General features: G+C 41.0%; 1 protein-coding gene across 10 annotated transcripts in view; it reads right to left on the bottom strand.

Moving 5' to 3' along the window:
• Positions 1 to 2,321: 2,321 nt before the first annotated feature.
• The window catches only part of frmd4a (FERM domain containing 4A), a 521,753-nt gene continuing 502,733 nt past the window's right edge, over positions 2,322 to 21,341 (bottom strand). For 7 of the 10 annotated variants that reach the window (XM_068005053.1, XM_068005054.1, XM_068005051.1 and 4 more), the window contains 4 exons: positions 21,099 to 21,275; positions 17,909 to 18,768; positions 8,621 to 8,720; positions 2,322 to 4,230 (listed from right to left, as the gene is read on the bottom strand). In XM_068005053.1, coding sequence (XP_067861154.1) covers positions 4,128 to 4,230; positions 8,621 to 8,720; positions 17,909 to 18,768; positions 21,099 to 21,275 — 1,240 coding nt within the window. In that variant the 3' untranslated portion in view covers positions 2,322 to 4,127. Of the gene's footprint in view, positions 4,231 to 6,295; positions 6,371 to 8,616; positions 8,721 to 17,908; positions 18,769 to 21,098; positions 21,276 to 21,341 lie in introns of those variants that run through there. The other 3 variants (XM_068005049.1, XM_068005056.1, XM_068005050.1) reach the window with 3 other exon arrangements.

Raw genomic sequence — 21,341 nt, 5'->3', positions numbered from 1 at the left:
CCCAACTGCAGCTATGTTTCAGTTATTGCTGTTATATCACTACTTTCTATTTTAATCAATGACTCTAGTTCTCTAACAAATAAGTTCTCTATGCAACTTGTGTTTAGGTATAGTTTGTTAAGATTACAGTCACTTGAGGTAGTTTGCAAAATTATCCAAAGATTTTCCATTGACTCTCCTGTAGCCCTGCCCAAATTCAGGTACCTTATCCAAGCTGCCTTCAGTCAGCACCAGTAGGCAGAGTCAAGATTGTTCCTTGATCCTTGTTTGAAGAGTGTAAGAAGTGGGACAATTTTTCTTTCACTTTCCTGTGAATTAGACAGCCAATACTGACAAAGTTAGTCCTAAAAGGACAGTCAACATTAAAGGTCAGTCAAGCTTAGCTCTCCTGGTGAGGAGCCCAATCTCCATTTTTCTGGTTACCAAATACTTAAGTTATCAATTTCTCTGTTTGCAATTTACAAATTGGTGTGTAAGTGTAAGGATAATATATTTCTCTAATATTCAGTTTGGATATTGAACCCACATCCAGCTGATATTTGTGTATTGTGGGTGGGAGGGGGGGAGGAGGCTGTTTTGCTCAGATTGTGAACCAGATGTACAAAATGCCACTCATGGTATCATTTGCACCATCTCCCATTTGTGTACAAACATAGACTTCTTGTTTTAAATATGCTGATCTGAAGATTGCAGTTTAACTTCCTGAATTTTAATGCATCGAAAGATAATAAACGGGTAACGGGGCAAGTCATCTTATGCAATGAATATTTGTCGACTGATTGAGTGAATTAGTACTTAGTTACAGAAATGTTATCAATGCTGCCCTCTTGTTCAAGTTGGATGTTTACTGGTAGGTTTGCCCATCAGTGCAATTGTTTTATTATGTTTATAGTTTTATACATTCGATGAATTTAGCTGGGGAGCAAAGGTGAAACATTTATCACAATAGTTGTTGATAATATTCCTCCATCATAATTTTGCACTTTTCATTAACACTGATTTGTAACCACAGGCTCAGGATGTGTGTTGCTCTCTAGTTCGGGAAATAAAGGTTACAGAATGCAATGGGAAAGTAGAATCTACTACGAAAATTGATTTCAAATGGCCTTTTGTTGACAGCAATACACAGTGAAGCTGAAGTATTGGTATGTTATTAATTATATATGACCGATAACTTCCAGAACCATCACAGCTGCAAGTCTGCAACATTTGTTAACCTTTTAAAACTTTCATTTCCAAATTCTTTGTAAAGTGAAAAGCTGTGTGAAGCTGACTTACTGGCAGTGCCAGATTCGATTCCCAGGAGCAGAAGTAAAGCTAAAAATTTATATTGCAGACAATTCTTTGACTACTGTCATTCCTAAATAATTAGATCCAGTGATGTTTGAGTGATTGATAATTTCACGTGTTTCTTACACATGACAACTGTGTAACTCTCACTGTTTTAGTCTTTCCAAACAAGATCGGTCAAATCACAACACTTTGGTAAGGTGCTTGAATCTTACAAATCACTCGTGAGGCCTCCAATCTAAGTCTCAGTGGTCAGTATTTTACTCATATCAATGCTGTCTCTCCTTCAAACAAAACTAATAAAGATGAGAAAGATGTGGTAAATCTTTGCTCATAATCAGAGTTTATCTTCACAGTAACACAAGTTTATTTTTGAAAAAGTATTTTCTCCCTCACCCACCCCTCTTGCTATGAACTGTTTTCAGGTGCGATGATGATCTGGTCCCAGATCTTTACCAGTGAAGCTTTTAAATCAGCAGCTAAGAGGTACATGATCCATGCTATTTCTGTCTGCAGAATCACTATCTCCTCATGGTGGTATGACTGGGAAAGAAAGAACTTGCATTTATATAGCACCTTTCACATCCTCAGGAGGTTCCAATGTGCTTCTCAGCCAATGAATTACTTTTGATGTGTAGTCGCAGTTGTTATGTAGGCAAATACAGCAGCCAATTTTCCTAAAGCAAGGTCCCAAAGACAACAATGACATAAATGACCTATTAATATGTCTTGCTGGTGTTGTTCAAGGGATAAATGTTGGACAGGACACTGGAAGAACTTCCTGGCACTTCTTCGAATAGGACTTTTTTTTAAGTCCACCTGAACAGGCAGATGGGGCTTAATTTTAATGTCTCATCAGAAAGATGGCGCATCTGATAAGGTAGTGCTCCCTTGGTGCTGCTTGAACTCACTTTTGATTGAGGCGAAAGTGCTACCACTGAGCCAAGCTGACACTTGCAGCTAACTTGCATATTCTACAAGTCTGTTTATCAAGACAAATACCACAGCCAAATTCTTGTAACATTCAGTAATAATTTATTTTGTTAATTTCAAGAACCACCAAATTCATTATCTTGAAAATGCTTCATTTAGGAATTGTTGACAACACTGTTCTGCAAAATGTAAAGGTACTATACAAATTCTTAATACAAAAAGAATAAATTAATAGCAGAATTTCACAATTCTGCATTTTCTACACCATACATAGTCTTCTTTGATTAAAATTGAACAGAAACCAGAGGGAGGGGGAAAAAAAGACATTTTACATGCTCTTTTAGATTCTACAGCCATTTTCAGGGAGCAATCTACTGAATTTATTTTAACTACATTGCTTTAATTTACACAACTTGTAATAAAACTATTGACATTTATAGATGTAAAACCCTACAACTATTCTAGTGGTAACTGTATGTTGGGTAGCACCTGAATGTGGTTTGCTATGTCCAAACTAAAACTAATACTGATTTATAAAACATATTGGAATTTTAACATTTTCCACAATGGTAACTGAAACTGTAATTAGAAAAATCCACCTCACAATAAGTGTATGGTAGCGTCTGCAAATGTTAGCCTCTCTTTTAACTCAACATGAATCCTTCCTGGTCCTCTCACAAAGACAAACAGTGGTGTCTGGTTTTCTGCAGCTTGCTGAAGCAGTCCATTCTTGTTCATGGACCACACACAATGGTTCTGCTTCAGCTTACTCTAGGCCTTTCTTTGCTGGCCTCCTTGTCGCTGTCTCCCCTCCCCCCTCCCGTCCACTCAAACAGGAAACCATCGAATATTCAGAAGCAGAAAAAAAAGAGCTTTTTTTTGGCAAGATCACAGTCCCGCTCCAACAGTCACCTTGCTGAGAAGTCTGTGATACATGGACTTTTACATGCCAGTTTTTCCAGCCACTAAATTATTTCTGATGAGTACTTCATGGGAAAATATTTTTAAAAAATTTGTGAGGCCTTCTAAGGGTTGACAGCTCTCCAAGGTCTTGTCCCATAAATCAGCTAAAGCCCTTGAAGAGAATATATGATCGTCGAGCTGCTTTGAAACCTGGTATTGTACCATAATACCAATTTTTCTCCAATCCAGAAATATGCAGATTATGTTAATTGTGTGCTTTTCTTCCACTTATTTCTGATTCAATCAACTCTATATATTATGAGCTACTAGGCCACAATTCTGTTGATCAATGACAGTTCATACAGCCTCCATACAAGCCATCCATAAATATATTTCAAAATAGTGTTGCTTTATTATAGGAAAACAATCTTTCCCACACTCTGGCATTTCTTAAGGTGAAGAATGCATCTTTTATATCTTTCACAGCATCTATTGCTATCTGCCAGAATCATTAATGAAACAAGAAATTGGCAACTTATTATTTATCAGGTAACCAATGGACAACACCCATCCAATTCTTTCCCTTCAGCTTTAAGTTGGTCTTTGGTAATATTCAAGTAAACATAATGCTCTATTAAATTCTGAAGTACTACTTTATTAGTACACTGTCAGTATTATTTTCCACAAGGGAATAAAACAAAATCATACACACAGGCTTCAAGCACAGGAGGTCTGGTGTATATGATTCACAGTTTAAAATGAGTTTCTGATTTTATTTATAAAGACCTTATTATTATTGACCAGTGGTTACCTGAGTGACAGCACAGTCTGTGGTACTTTAATTAAGCTTCATTTTGACTTTGCTCATTGTTTTCTTTTGTGAAAGTGCATGGAGCTGAAGTTGCTGGTTAATGACTGTGCGTAGAGTAAGGCAGTGACAAGGGACAGTGAGGTGATCACTGAATGATGTCGACGTTTGTACTTTGATCTGAGGTCAGGTGTCAGACTAGAGTTCCAGGCTTGGCATTGTCACTTCCGTACCACTGGACATCTGCTAATTCTGAATAGAGGGGGGAGTCCATGTAGCAAGTGTCCTGGTAGGGCCTACAAAGAGAAAAGACTAAAGTCAATCAATGTCATCATTTACTATTTGGTAAATTCTTATTTTCAGTGCAAAGTAACAAATCATAGTCCACTACTTGTGATGCTACTGAACAAACCAGGTCAGGATTCTTTAGGGGCAACCAACAGTAGGCTGACCATGGTAACATCGTTTGACAGTCTCATGTTTTGGACAAACTATGGAGGAAAAAAAATTAAGAATTGTTTACTGCAAATCCATGACATGCACAGCCACCTTCTACTGGGAAAGCAAGGCAGGCCCAAATCCCAGGTCTTATTTCTCTAAGACCACTGCTGCTGAGCTAGTTGTGAGGGCGAGTTTCAAAATATTCATTCTCACAAGGTGAGAGAACTCAGTCCCAAGCAGAGAACTGACAAAACCCATCACAGTTGAGGTTGGCAGGTTTAAGTGTCAGGTAGCCTAAAAACTTGACCCTAACCTCTAAGCTATGCTGACTAGCAACTTTGAAATCCTATAAGTTCCATCTTATAAAACATCTGGAACATTGTAAATCTAGCCAAGTTTTCTGCGGTAATCTACTGATCCCTCAGAGTGCGGCTAACCCATATCAGTTGTCACTGAGTTAGATGAGAAACGGGTATCAATTGAAATTTGGTAATTTCAAGCACAAAGCACCTTGTTTAATAAAGTAACAAAAAAAGAGAAATCTTCCTGGGATTGTTTTTACAGTTGAGTTGAAATCAATACATTATTTTTCCTTCCTCCTAAGTAGAGAAATGACGAGTTATAAATTTCAACTGGTAGGTAAGCAAAGAATTTGCAAAATTCTTATGTACGGCTTGTGACATTAAACTCAGTTCCACAATGGCAAGAGGTGACTGAGCTCCCTCAGATTGAGTCTTTGTGCACAAACGCATTTGAAGTGTGCCAACTTTTCATCAGTTGCGATTGGAAATACTTCACATTGCCGCAATAGTTTCACTATCAGTGTTCTGTCAGAGCAACAGGCACAACCAATTTTTAACAGCAGAACAAACACTTCATTTAGACTTCATCAAGGTCAAACCTTTATGGTCCTTTGTATAACACATGGGGGCATGCCAAGTTTTCAATGTTAATGAGAGGGAGAAGACTCTCTATATCAAGGCAACATTTTAACTGCATAAACAACAATCTATAAAATCTCCTCAGTATATTGTTATAAAATAAAGCACACAATTCACCAGCTGAATATTAAGAGCCATATAAAGATGGTAAGCCAAAGTTCATAATGCTTTTCAAAGGGATTAATTCTGTCTTTTCATCATCCACTGAGATTTAGTGGAAAGCATTTGACTTTTATCTGTGAAAAACAAATTAGTCCAACCCTTTAATGTTTTCAATGCATTTAAAAAAAAAATTGTTTCAGTTTTCTCCTTTGTTTTCTAAAGGCGCTGACTCTTGTTGGGTTAAGGACAGTCACTAGTATTTTCCCAATTGGTTTGACTTCAGACAGTGAGTACCACAGAGGGCATTACTGTTCAGATCAATGTGCACACATGCCCACATTCAAGCAAGAATAATTGGAGAGCAATCGGGAGCAAGACAACCCTGAGCAAACTGTAACACCCCAACTGCTGAACAGAAGTCAATAGATAAACTTAGCACAAACCAGGAAATGAAGTTGGGATCTTCTGGTCTATATAACATAATGCTACACCACACAATGCATTTACTCATGAAACCTAACACGCCGGGTGGGAAACTCACGGGATTGGGTGGAAGGCTAGTTTTATACCCCGACCAATATTACTCCCTATTGACTTCAATGGAGGGTAAAATCGGGCGGGGTATAAAACCAGCGTTACACCCAATCCCGTCAGTTTCAAGACGGGCGGGTTAGTTTAAAATTACCCCCAAAGTTTCTAATGAAATAAAACATTGGATTGCTGCCTCAGTTTTATGGTTTGAGTTTCAATAAAGTTTTTTTGGTAATAAAAACGAAACTAAGAATACCACAACCAAACTACAAACGGTTACTTAGCACAGAGACAGAGAGTATACGAAGTGAGGGGTGTCATACCACGTAACTGATTATTACTATACCTCTATTTTACAGGGCTTTGGTGAGTTGGCGATTGGGTCTGTTCATCATGAGGTGTGCTGTTTTCTGTTGTATCTCTACAGGAGAGTAGGTGAAAAGAGGAGCAGATAAGATTGAATATTAGTAAAAAGAAGAAAGTGAGGAAAATGTTAGTTAGAATTTGTGATTAGAAAATTAGTAAGAAACTTGCTGGTGATTTAATTTTTTTATTGTTAAAATGAGAAAGAATTAGGACTGTAATACTGAAACTACTTTAGTGTTACATTATAGTCAGACTTTTCACATTCTGGTTCTTCCATGCAAGGTTTTAAGACACTGAACAGTGAACACATATACTACAAAAAGATTATTTGATACAAAATACAATGTGCTGTAACATTTCCCTTACATTTTGCACCCCCAATTCTGATGCTTATTGATTATTATCAGAATGGTTGATTTCTTATGAGGTTGATTTGATTTAAACTAAGTCAGATCTGTTAAAATCAAAATTTTGAACAATTTTGTTTTGTAGAAATTCTTTCCCTGGAAAAGTAATTTTTGTATTCACAATCTACACATAAGCAGACATTTGAATGATGCTATTTAAATTAAGGCTTGGTCACTGAAACACTACACCAACTTTAATGGAATCACATAAAGCATGACCTGGTATCACATGGTGAGACCATGGTTCAGGACAATGAGGATAGATTTTAACTTTGTGCCATAGCATAAAATGGGTGATAGTGGATTTGTAGCCTGTTTTATATCCATTGAAGTAAAACTCGGGAGAGATGTAAAATGGGCTACCGATTCGCTATCACCCGTTTTACACTATTGCACAAAGTCAAAATTAACCCGGACGCATACCCACAAGGGAAGTGAAGGCGTCATTCCAGGCGCCTCTTTTGTGCTCCTTACTGACCCATTACAGAACAGCACAGACAGAAACCCAAGAGTATGTTGCCCAAGTACTTATATGGCCTGGGATGGTGTACAGCAGCACATGGAGCAAATTGGGGATAAATCAAACATGGTCATTCCAAAATCACATTACTATCCAGAAAAGATTAATGAGTAGCATTTTAATCTGCGATTGGAAAAAGGCAACAACGTGTTTTTATCTGGCTGAAGAATGGCTGTAACAATGTGAAATAAAATGCTTAAATGTAATAAACATTTTATTTAAAAAGGCAATTTTTCTTCATTGGAATTTGAAACAATATATAATCTAAAAAAGTTGAATTTTGTAATTTCAAATAAAGATCAAATTTAAATTGTCCCCAAAATAAAATTCCAATGTAGCTGTGCTATACAGAGCACTATTTAAAAGTTATTTTACTCCTTTCATACACAGAAGATTTTTTTAAAATGTGCTATTTATTTAAGAGCCTTTAGGAACTGCAGGAGAACAGAGGAAATAGAGTAGCGGAAGTGGAGAGGTGTTTAAATCCTGGAGATGAAAAAAACACAAATGCTGGAAACTTGACATAAAACCAGAAAATACTGGAAACGTACAGTAGGTAAGTCAGTATATGAAAGGGAAATCAAGGCTAACATTTCTGATGAATGGTCCCATCTGACTTTTAACCTGCCAAAAGGTAGGTGGGACCTTGGGTGTGTACCTCATGGTTATTGTGATCTCCTGGAACTTGTTTTGATCGCCTTTGGGGGTCGGAGAAGAATATCACAGATTTTTTTCCCCCGAGTTGATTTAGGATTTCAAAAAAATCTTGTCATGTAATTTCCTGGGAGAGGTGAAAAACAACAAGTGGGAGGAGACACTGATGCTTAGTTGAATCATGACTGTTTAGAACAGGCTTGATTTACCAGCTGTACATTTGGATGCCTTTTTCTTTCAAACACTAATGGACCTGCTGCACATTTCCAGTGTTTTCTGTTTTTACTTCGAGCATTTAATTCTGTCAAAGAGCACTACACAAATGTAACTTTCTCAACTCACAATGGAATGGCTAATAATCCAGAAGTCTTACCTGCTCACCATACAATTAAATAGGAGGAAAATAAATGTTAAGCAATGTGTAAACTTTACCCCCAATGGCAACTGTCATTACTTATGTAAGGTATTCTGGGAGAGCTGTTGCTGTGCATCCATCTGCTCATTTGTCAGCTCTACTGTCAAGTTAGGAAACTGTAAAAAAAAGTCTGCTAACCAGAACACCTTCGATGTGATAATGTTAGACTAGGACAGATTTCTTTTGTGGATCAAATTGCTGTTCAAACTGTTCTTTAGGAATCTGGGTCTGTACAGTTTCGTGTGCTATGAGTGAAAGGTTTGATTTGTACAAAGACAATAAGCTTTGTCCCCAGACTGCATGACTCACCCACTCTGCCAGGACACAATGTGGTGTGGACTGTTTGATGGAGAAGAAACTACCGATTCAGCAGACTGTGTTGTGCTCCTTTGAATGCGAGGTGAGGCAGCTTAAAAGGAAAAAAGATACAATGAAGGTCAGACAGAGATCTAAAGATTGGACAATGCAGAGACAGATAAAGCTTGACTCATGGAATATATTTAGGATTAAAGTATTAGATTCAGCATAAATCTCACAAAGGAAGATACAAACTATTAATAGAATCATAAAATGATACAGCACAGAAGGAGGCCATTAGGCTCATTGTGCCTGTGCCAGCTCTTTGGAAGAGCTATCCAATTAGTCCCACTCCCCTGCTCCTACCCCACAGCCCTGCACATTTTTCCCCTTCAAGTATTTATCCAATTCCCTTTTGAAAGTTGCTATAGTAACGTTTTTCCAAATACAATGCAATTGTTTTGAGTGAGACCAGATGCATTATGAGTGTTAAACTGGGGTCAAAATGAGTGTCTGCTACATCTATAACCTATAAATTGGCCCTTACTTCTCAGGAATATGTGCAACAATTTCTGTTACTGAAAATGTAATTTCTTCATTTCCTTTTTGTTTAGATTTCCTACTCGTGTGTTGTATATTTTTATTCATAAATTATAAGGTATTTTGAAACATTTGCCACTGTCTGACATGGGTTTCTTTCTGTTTTCCTAGAATTTGATTCTTGTTAAGAAAATTGTTAATTATATACCACACAAATCATTAATCAGCTTATGCAGATCTTCTTATCATAGTGCTTTTTAAAAATGCTTTATGTATGGTCTTTTTTTCCACTTCCCATCTTTAAGTTTTTGTCGACATATCATGCCCATTGGGAGGATGAACAGGACACCTAATAATGCTCTTCTGTAACCCACGCATGGGCGGGGAGCAGGGTGCAGTAAGGGCCAGGGCAACTTTCCCTTCTTGTGGGGAAGTGCTTGGCGACTGCTGTGCGACTCCCAGCAACGGCATAGGTGAGATTAATAACGCATCCTACTGCTCCACATTGTGGCCATTTGGAACTCCAACATATTGTGCTACGGGGTCATCATAACCCAATCACCTACAAGGCACACAAAGTACACAAAAGCAACTCAATCCACGGTCTCTTTTAACAGCCACAATGTCTACCTGTGCAGTGTGCAATAACACAAATGGAATAGGTGCTCAGTATGGACAGAGTGGCCCGGCATCCTTGGGATTTATTGCCTGGTACACCCTGTAAAGAATGGTCGTTACCTCTTAAACAAACCTCAGATAGTGAGAGACACTGCTTTTCATAGTTCACAGGAAGTACAATTTTAACCTGGTCAGCACTGTGGAATGTCTGGCCTTTTCCCACAATATCAGCGAACACAATTGTCCTGAATATCCACTGGGTTATTTACGCCCGTGTTGTGTCTCGACGATACTTTCCAGCGCTGACCCCACCGTAAATCGCAGGGTCAGCTCATTTGCATAGCCACTGCCATTGGCTGAGTGTGATTACAGGAGCACTGTGCCTAGAATGGGTGAAGATTGCAGCATCAAGCTGGGGGAGCAGCAGGGAAATAGTGAATGGTTTGCAAAACTGGGGTAACTATCAGATATCTGTAATAGATGGCTCATTTGAGATTTGGTGGCACTTAAAGCGTGTCTTCAAATGGAGGACCTGGCAGAAGCATTGAAAGAAGGGAACAGAGCATTGAAAGGAGCAGGAAAGATAAACACACAATTTAAATGATACCAACCTTCAGATACTCCTGGATGAAATGTAGCGGACAGAGCGAGAGAAAGCTCAGAAAAAATATATTGTATGCCATGTGGAGGGAAGGAATGCCACCTCTCACCCCCAAAGCTACAGACCAGCAGGGGGAAAAGTTCAATGACGTGATGAGGGTAGGCAAGGTAACACATTGGCCGCTGTCACTTTTCTTGCTTGGGCACCCTAAGCACCAACACACTGTTCATCCTCTAGCATTGATGGCTGCACAACTAACTCTTCACACTGCACTGTGGTTATGGGGGGCACTAACTCGGGATCTTACAATAAGTACCACAATTTCCCAAAACTGCAATCACTTGCAGAAAGAATGTTAAAGAATATTAAAACTTTAACAGGGTCAGCTATCTGATGCCACCTGGGGACATCACTCAAATGCTAGCCGTCCCCTAATTCCCACAATCGTGTTACAGCAGAAACTTGCACACAATGCCCGTGAAATGCAAAGAATTGGAGAGGCCATTCCAGATCTTAGAGAGCTGACCCCTGATGAGGAGCAGGCCATGAAGTTGTGGGGGAGGCACTCTGCTCTAGCTGTGGGAGATGGCGAGATAGATGGTGCAGGTGGCAGGTTAGTGGGCTGCACACCTAGACAAGCGCATGGCATTCCTGTGGAGCAGCAGATAGCCAGAGGTTTCCACACCCTTCTTGATCTCCTTAATCCCAAGGGGGTTAGCTCACCCATTCTTAACTTATGCCCTCTTTTCCTGCAGAACCATCACAATGCTGGTGGGGAAAGACGATGAAAAGGAGGAGGAGGAAAAGGAGCAGGAGGGAAGAAAATTCTTTCTGGTGGAGTATGATGACGACGAGGAAGAGAATGTTGAGGACAAGGCTGCAGCAATGTGAATTGTTTCACATCCCACATCTGCTGTTTCCTACGGCTTCTCTGAGCGAGATTGTCAGCTTGAGGTTTTGAGCTGTGGACTTGACCCACTGATGACTGAATTGAGACTACCTAAAATTCATTTCACATAGGACCCTTACAGGTAGCAAAGAAAGGAGACTCTCATTCCATCAACCTGGGGTGGATTTGAACCCAGTGTCAGGTGAAAGGACACCGTGCTAAGCCACTGCACCACTCAGCCCCCTCCTTTTTAACTGAAATATATTATGTTACATAATTTTTAGTATCTTATTTTCTATTAAATGGTAACATTCAGGCTGCCATGAATGCACGTTCTAATTATAATAAATTAGTGTTTTGTATATAAGGGGTAATTTTCCAGCCTGGCAGGGAGCCTCGTCCAATGAAAGCATGTATGGAATTTCGGATCACAGTGTAGCACGATTTTGTGACTGTTTAAAATAATGGTCAAAGAACTGTGGGCAGCAAACGGTGGAATTTCAGGAAAGGTCCCCACCGGGAGTGTGAAGCTGGAAAGTTACCCCTATGATGCCTACAGGTTCATTTCTTTGTTGTATTGTTCATTCTTAAAGCAGTGCAAAGATTGACTTTTTAAAAATAATTGTGTTGAGAAACTTCTGTTGCTTTTCATGAAATTCTGACACCACGGCACAGGCATTTGTTAAATAAAGCCCCAGATTTAGTGCACATGATAAATGTAATATTATCGAATATGATGTGGCCCTGAAATTTCACGGGAGATCTCCCAGTCTCCCACTATAATTTCAACGGGTGACTGTGGAACCCGCAGGAAAATGGCGTAAACGGTTGCTCTTAGCCACTTACACCGTTTACCTGGGGGCTAGGGAGATTGGGAGAAACCCTGTGTAGATTTAGGGCCTATGTATCCATGAACCACCAAAGAAATATAAAGCAACTGCAGCACTGGGAGAAACATCTGATTTCACCTTTGAAGGGATCACACAGCTTGCTCAGAAATCTTCACTGTGACTTTTGCTTAGCTGCAGTGGTACTGTCTATACCGCATTTTATTTTAGGTCAGGGACAGACTCTATAGCTAAAACAAGTGACTTGTTATCACTTAGGTCTACTGTGAAACCTGCATTTTCACTGCTCCTGGGATTCTTTCTGCAAAACTGTTACTTGGAAAGTAAATTGTGCTAAATGCAGTCAGTACAGAAAGTCACAGGACATCACTTGTTCTGCCTATAACACACACTAAGTTCTACCACACAGAATATTTGGGAGCAATGAGGATATAGTACATCAAAAAAAACAATTCACAGATTTTCAAATCTAAAGTGTCATCTCTGGCATGCAACTAGCCTGAGCTAAATAATTTACATTGTACTGTCGGACTAATATCCTGCTAGTTTGCTACATTATCTTAGGGGTCAGAACGAAACGTCACAGAGTTTTATCTTCTTGGGAAGTTTTGTCTATTGTAAATCACTTCCCTCGGGAAATTAAATAAGTTGAATAGAGTCTATGAGAGGCTACAGGATATGGCTGCGGAGGAAATGAGTTTAAGGGGCCAAATGGTACTTTTTGTTCCAGATTTTCTTAAAAATGAAATCTGGAGCAGTTACAGTTTTCAAACTGTGCTTTCATTGCTGTTTCATGCTGAACATTGACACAATCGGTCTTCTGCTTTTATTGCATTGGACATGGAGAAATGTCAGTTTTCTGAGCAGTTCAGGGTTAGGCTGTAGCTTTTTTTTGTTATCTATTTCCTCTTCTTCAAAAGTCTCTTAAAATGCCTCCTGCTCCTCCTTGTGAAACACTGAGACGTTCTTCCTTGAAAGGGATGCTGTGTAAATGCAGGTTGTTTTTATATTATCTCCTCTTTCCCCTCGTCTGTGTTTCACTGCCATTCTCCGCTGAGAGGGTGAACAGACAACCAGCTCCCAGACCTCACTCACTGCCACTTTGTGACTGACTATTAGGATGCATGAGAGAGTGACTACAGTGACTCCTCCCCCAGTCCTATGGGCCTATGCAACCCCTGACATCGTAGCTGAAAGCTAGAACTCATCATGGGGATGAATGCACTGGAGCTCAAATATACTGCATCATAGGGCTTTAATCTATATGATACATTAAAAGTCTTGCCTGTAGCGCCCACTTCCTGTAAGTGTTATGCTTACTTCCTGTAACACTTTCCCTGTCACATTTTCCCCCATCACATTTTGTTGATAACCCTATTGTTATAAGTCAGTGTATCCTCTGACTCACTGTGAGCAATGCCATTGGAGATCTACTAATAATATATAATTTTGAAATGGAGTAATTACAATAACAACTTGCATTTATATTGCTCCTTTAACGTAGTAAAACGTCCCACGGCGCTTCGCAGGAGCGATTAGTATATAATGGAGGTGAATTTCCTCATCAGCACTCTCCGCTGGCAACCCTGTGAAGCCTGACACAGATATTAGGATTAAGGAGAAGGGGTAGAAGCTAAGATGGTAATTCTTACCTATTCTTAGCTTCTACCCTCCTTCCTGGCAGATCCACCACAGCAACGGGGGCACTGGAGGAGGAATATGATGATGAGGAGGGGAAAGGACAGTGCAGACACAACCACCTCCTTGTCAACTATGATAATGATGATGAAGAGGAGGAGGAGGAAAAGAAGAAGGATAATGATAAAGAGGGAGATGCAAGTGGACTGTAACCCATTAGTTCCTGCACGGACCTCCTGTGCATTTTCCTCTGCCCCAACCCCCTCCACCTCACCCATTGTGTCACATGTTTCTTCTCTCCCAGGCACCAGGACCAATTAGATAGCCTTGATGAGGATGTGGCATTGAATAATTCACAGAGCACGAGGGAGTTGGAGGAATGGGAAGTAGGTGAGAATATGCCACCTTCCCAGCAGAGGCTGAGGAGAAGGCTGCCTATGGCTTCAGAGTTATTGGGCCCAGAACTTATGGGTACTCGCCAGAAAATCATAGAATCATGGAATGGTTACAGCACAGGAGGTCATTCAGCCCATTAAGCCTGTGCCAGCTCTCTGCAAGTCCAATCCAACTAGTCCCTCTCCCCCACCCTTTCCCAGTAGCCCTGCAAATTTTTTCCCTTCAAATACTTATCCAATTCCCTTTTGAAAGCCAAGACTGAATCTGCCTCCACCACCCCCTCAGGCAGTGCATTCCAGATCATAACCACTCGCTGCGTAAAAAAGCTTTTCCTCATGTCGGCTTTGGTTCTTTTGCCAATCACCTTAAATCTGTGTCCTCTGGTTCTTGAACCTTCCGTCAATGGGAACGATTTCTCTCGATCTACTCTGTTTGGACCCCTCATGGTTTTGATCACCTCTATCAAATCTCCTTCTCTGCTCTAAGCAGAACAACCCCAGCTTGTCCAGTCTATCCACATGATTTAAATTCTTCATCCTTGGAACCATTTTAGTAAATATTTTCTGCATCCTCTCTAAGGACTTCACAGCCTTGCTAAAGTGCGGTGCCCAGAATTGGACACAATACTCCAGTTGTGGCTGAACCAGTGTTTTATAAAGGTTCATCATAACTTCCTTGCTTTTGTACTCTATGCCTCCATTTATAAAGCCCAGGATCCCGTATGCTTTTTTAACCACTTTCTCAACCTGCCCTGCCACCTTCAACGATTTGTGCACATATACCCCCAGGTCTCTCTGTTCCTGTACCCCTTTACAATTGTAGAAAATAAGGATATTTGAAGAACATTATACCTACGTGCGGTCTCTGAGGTCAGTCTCCAAGAATATGGGGCAATTGAGAGGTATGAATCTCGAGTCTAAAGTTCTCATTTGCAGAAACATCAGGGAAGCATTTTCTTAACTGTAGGCACCAATGGAGCACGTGGCAACTTCACTGGAATCTGTGGCAGACCCCCAGCTAAGAAGAGGACAGAACTAGTCGGTGATTCCACCTCCACAGAAGCACAGACTGCAGCTCTGGTGGCAATAGCATACTGGCTTCCAGACTATGGTGGCCACGATGCACCCTGCTGTTCATAGGGCTTTCAGGACCTGATAGCTACCATTAGACCATCCATCCAGCTGATCAGTGGTGACACAGATCCAAGCCCAATGGAATGGCAACAGTTGGAGTCCACCTGCCTGATACTCAGGACAGCAGCACTTCCCTCTCAGAGCATCACACAAGTGGCACACAGGAGATGACACCAGACTGCTCACTAACAAGCTCCAGAGAAGCAGCCAGCAGTGGCTCCCTGCCAGTCGCAAGCTGCCAAGAGAGGAGGGCCATCTCAATCCCCTGACATTTCTGTAGAACATGAGCAGTCTCTCATGACACTGGCTCTCAGGTTGCACCTAGAAGAAGCACTAGAATGGGTGATAGAAAGGCACATGCAGCCACCCATGGGAAACACAGTGTTAGGAAAAAGTTTGCTTTGGACATCATTGTAATAAAATGTGCACTGACATCATGCTTTGTTATTTATGGAGGTTAGAGTCATACTGGAAAGGGCACACTTATTTGATGCTGACTTACTCAGGTGATGATTATTAGCACGCTTATGTAGGGGCAGAGGGCTGATGTGTTGTCACATTGTAGGATGAGTAGTAGACTGAGGGAATGTCCTTTTATTTGAAAGTAGGGAAGAAGGAGGTAATGCTCTGATGTCAAAGAAAGACTATTACACAGAAGAGAAGACTTCAGTGATGAGATGTGCTCAAATGCAGCGGTTCAAGAAGGCGGCTCACCACCACCTTCTCAAGGGCAATTAGGGATGGGAAATAAATGCCGGCCTCGCCAGCGACGCCCACATCCCATGAACGAATAAAAAAAAAATGTCCCTTGCAGCAGTTACTGAGGTGTCTTCTGAGTGCAGGTTATCATGATGCTCTCCTCCATTTAGTTCTGGCTCCAACAAAGCCAGGGCCTCTGTGTCAGCAATATCAAAGATCAGCCCTTTTGAATAGCAAAGTTGTGAAGGGAACAGCAGGCTACAACTATTTGTGACACACGATCTGGAGCATACTACAGAGCCCCTTCCAACTTGTCTAAGCAGCAAAAACGTGCCTTTAAGACCTCGATGACCCTCCCAATGACCAATCTAGTAGAGGAACGTGCCTTGATATAGAGCTTCTCTACTGCTGTTTGGGCGACTCTTAGTGGGGCCACTAACCATGGAAGCAGGAGGTAGGAACTGTCACCCAGAACCCATCTGTTGACCTGATTTTCTTCCCTGAAGGGGTCAGGGAGCATTAAATTTCAAAGGATTTTGTATTTTCATTACGGCTGGAGGAGTTATTGGAACTCTTTACTTCAATTAGAATTCTGCTTGGATCAGACATGCATTTATCAAATTGGCTGTGGCATTTTCAAGAATATCCAATGTTTTAATAAGAATTATTACTGGCATTTTTTGTACACAAAACGATAAAGCTTAACGACTGAAAAAGTACAAGTGAGTGTGTAGATTCAGGCAAACAGCATCATTTGTGAAAAGGCTTTCTGGAGCAAGCAATTTTAGGGATAGGATTAAAGAATAACAATGGGATAAAGGCAGAACAATTGGGAGGGGATTAGTTAGAATATGACAATAGGATTTAGGGATCATAATGGGGACAGAATTCATATTGAACAATGTGAATGGAATTTATAGAATGGGATTGCAGATATGTAATAATGCACAAGAACAATTCTGAATAAAGTATTTGAAAAAAGACCCATCTTGGTGAGTATAATTCTTATTTACATGGCTGTTTACAATATAAGTGACGTGACCTTCCTGTTTACTTAAATTTTAGAATTAGGGAAGGTTCTTGTGTGGTATCAACATCTCTAGTATTTGAAATTGACTTTCAATCTTTCCTCTTATATATAAAAGGGAAGCAGAAAGAGCTGCATTGATGCCAGGTTTGTATCTCACACGTGACAAGGTCCAGCAAAGATCATGGTGCTTGGTGGTTTACAGCTGAAATTCCTGGTGGTTTATAGATGGAAATCCTGGTAGTACATGGGTAGAATTCCTGGTGGTCCATAAGTGGAATTCCTAGTGGTATATAGTTGAAATTCCTGGTGGTTTATAGGTGGAAATCCTGGTAGCCTATGGGTAGAATTCCTGGTGGTCCATAAGTGGATTTCCCAGTCGTTTATGGATAGAAATCTTGGTGGTTTCTAGGTGGAATTTGTTGTGATTTATGGATAGAATTCCTGGTTTACAAGTGAAATGATTGCTATACACAAGGCTAAATAAACAGACTTAAAATGTCAAATTAGTTCAAAAGGAGGGGGGGAGCATCGGATCACGGGGGTGCAATCGCGGGTCAGCAGATCGCAGGGAGGGAAGCAGGTTTGCTTGGGGGTGCAGGGGAAAGCACCCCTACTCCTCCTGGCCCACAAGCAGTGCTGGAAAGGCACTTACCTGCTGGATCCGGCCGTTCTTCCCTCCCTCCAGCTGCCGAGTTTCCCGAGCCCTAGGAAACCCGGCCCACAGGCGTTAAAAGTAAAACTGTGGTTAAATTTGAGGCATGCAGCCTCATTAAAATATTTAAATGACAGACCCGCCTCTGGAGAGCAGGTTAGTCGCCCACCTCCCAACCCGCCTCCTGGGGGGCTAAAATTCCCCCCAATATCTCTAATGATAAAAGTAAAAGAACAGCATAGATCAAATGTTTTACCTGAAACAGCTGATGTTGCTTTGGACGGCTGAGGCATACGGGTTATCCTGCTGTGAGCCACGAAGGCGCTCTGAGCTGTGCTGTATGGGGAACTCCTGTCTGATGAGTCAGAGCTTGTATGAGAGAGCCTATTGTGTTCCTTCAGTGTGGCTGAAGACCTTTCATACCAACACCTTAGTTCATCAGACACCGCAGTTCTGTTTGTGCTCCTTTCAGCGTTATCTTTAACAAGGGAAGGAGTCCTAACAATTTGAGAGCGTGACGGCGTCAGCTTTACTGAATCAATATCGTCGCCATGCCAAGTATCCTTATAGATCCCACCTGCAGTATAGGAGTTCGATGTTTTAAACTGTGCCTTCACACTGTAGTGTCCTTCTTGGTCATTTTCCAAACTACGCACTACCACCGGTGTCGGACTTCCCTCGATATACAAAGGATATTCCTTAATTCTATACTGAGAGGAAGGCTGGCTCTGGCTGTGAAGGTAAACCCCACTGTTTCCAGTGCCGTTTTTGGCAGCCAGATTGGGCATGCTCCCTGAATTGGAGGAACCGAGGTTCCCGGCAGATCGGTGCCTCTGTCGTTCCCTGGCCTTGGATGGTGAGTCCTCAGCCAGCGTAGAGTAGTTGGCATGCATGTGAGCAGGGTAGTAGTGTTCCGAGCTGGAATGGCTGGTGCAAGAGGAGCAGTCGTCTAAGGGGTCAGAGCCATTACTGCTACGAGTCCTTGGTGTATAGAAGTCTGGACTCCCTGTTTCATTCTCTGACACAACCAGCTTGCCCTGGGATTCCAAGCTGGAGCTCCTGTGTCTAAAGTGCTGTGCTAAACTGTGTAGTCGAGTAGGGCTGATATCTACTGACCTGGAAAAGTGAAAAACAAATTGTTACAGGCTGTGCCCCTTAGGAACGTAGGAATGTACAGAACCAAAGAGACCACTGCAGGCCATGTTAAAAGGTTCCACAGTTTAAAAAATATTATACACTAGTGGATCACTCATACCCCTTGAACAATTTCTATCAAATACTATCCAGTTCCCTCTTGAATTTGCTGACATTCTCATATCCACTAACTTCTCAGGCAGTATTGTCCATATATTCACCAATCTCTGTGTAAAGTAGTTAAATCTAAAATGTCTGTTCACCTTCCCTCTTATAAGCTTGAGTTCATGACGCCTTGTATAGCTTGTGATTGTTAGAGTTCAATTCACCTGTACCCCTTAGAATCTTGAATGCCGCAATAAACTTTCTGAAGAGCCTTTGTTTCTCCAGTAAAAGCATTCTCAGTTTCTGTAGCATTTTCTTGGGTGCCAAATCCAAAGTATCAATTTCATTGCTCTTCAATGTACCTGCTCCAGTATCAGGAGGTAGTACACTGAGCAGAATTGTACACAGTTCCCCAGGTGGGGCCAGGACGGTTCTGTTTAGAAGTTCTTACTAGAACTTGCGCTTTTTTTGATTAAATATCATAAGCTCTTGTTTTGATTCTTTACTACTGCTGCACATTACGCTAATGGAGTCAGTGAGTTATCCACAAGTAACCCCAAATCTCACTCCTATGTAGTAATTTGTCGACTATATCTAGTAGTTCCACTACTTATTCCTTTTTCTTAATCTCCTCACATTGTATTTATCACATTAAATAACACCTGCTAGTTGTCAGCCCAACTTCCTAATCAATCCAAATGCCTCTGCATTGGGACCATTTGTTCCATATTACTTGCAAGACACCCCCTTCCAGTTCATTGAAAATAACACCAGAAGAGACAATTGGAGTTAACTGGAAATTAATTCTGCGGGTTTAAAAATTAAAGGTTCAGGATGGCACAATGGCACTGTGCATTGAAGCACTGATACAGAGAACCACAGAGCTGAGGTTGTGTTGTTGAGTTCCCAATCTCATATGAGAATAACATATGGTTTAGTGGGAATATGTGAAATAAAAATATCAGAACTGACGAAACTGCGTTCTGATAAAAGGTGATTGACCTGAAACGTTAACTCTGTTTCTCTCTCTACAGATGCTACCAGAACTGCTGAGTGTTTCCCAGCATTTTCTGTTTTTATTACAGATTTCCAGCATCCACAGTATTTCCCTTCTGTTTTAGTGGAAAAATGTATTGCCTTATGTGGCACTGCTGGTAAGTGCATGTTTCTGAGTCGTGTTGAGATCAGCAATAATACTCCCCATTGTTAAATGAAGATCAGCTGCATTGGTGAGTTATTGGCAATCTTGGAATTGTGTCCTAGCATGAATTGGTACTGTCAGGAAAGAGTGGGAGAAAAAGCTGGGGGGGGGGGTGCAGGTGGATGAGGAAAAGGAGGATCTCAAAAGAATGCACAACCTCCCAGTCAGGTATGATCTATGTCACTGGAACTGTTGTTGTAGAGAGTAGGGTTGTAGAAATTACATGTAGTCGATCTAAGTCACGGTACAAATCAAACTGTTCTACGTTCTGGGTTCTATCATGTCTAGTTTAGCTTGAGGAATTGTGAGCACAAGCCTTTAAGGTGCTCAGTTGACACAGTGATATTCTGCCCCAGCACTCTGCCAATCCAAGGTACCGAGTGACTTGAAGGCAAATTCACTAATCCTGTGCTGCAAACTGGGAGCTGTGCCAGAACAGAGTGCAGGTCAGACAATCGACGTCACAGTGTTATAGTCCTAGCTCCAACTCACACATCCTTCGAATACAGTTTCCCACTGGGAGCTTAGGATTAATGAATTACCCTTCGGTTTCTTCTTGATAATACATGCCTTTGATGTTGACATCCTCACAAACCCATTATAAATAATACAGTTTTGAACAGTTAAAGCCAGCACATTCTACAAAAACTGACACCTAAATCCTACAGAATTATGAACAATGCAAAGTATAGGTATCCTGAAAAAAAGGGTACTAGAATTTGGATACAATTTCAACTTTCTTCATAAGAGCATAATAATGTATATTTGTTGTAGCTACTGTGAATGTAGGAAATGCACAGATCAGTCAGCAGCTGAAAGAGAAAGATTATTTTAGCTCACCCATCAGACTAGATTAACCCAAAGAGTTAATCCGCCCTTTGCTTTCAGATCTGATGGACTTTTATGCACTTCCACAGTTTCCTGTTTATGTTTCAGATTTCCAGTATTTGCGTTTCTTCTTTTTATCTCCAAGAGAAAATCGTAGCTTATTTTTCAGGTCACTTACCGCGTGGAATGGACATATGGAGGACTTCGTATCCGTAGATCTGGTGTGGATGGCATGCTGGACTGTGAGCAGTTCCAGTGAGGGGCACTTCTTACGGGACTGCTCTGCAGGGACCCACCAGCTCCTGCCTCTGCACAGCTCCCTACACTGGGAAACCGCGTGTGTCCACTCCCCAGGCTAAATAATAACACAAACACTGAACATCACTGAAGGGTTTTAGCTCAATAAATTATTCGAGATTCT

The sequence above is a fragment of the Heptranchias perlo genome, chromosome 24 (assembly GCF_035084215.1).
Source record: "Heptranchias perlo isolate sHepPer1 chromosome 24, sHepPer1.hap1, whole genome shotgun sequence".
Lineage (NCBI taxonomy): Eukaryota > Metazoa > Chordata > Chondrichthyes > Hexanchiformes > Hexanchidae > Heptranchias > Heptranchias perlo.
This window is presented reverse-complemented; position numbering and strand designations above follow the sequence as displayed.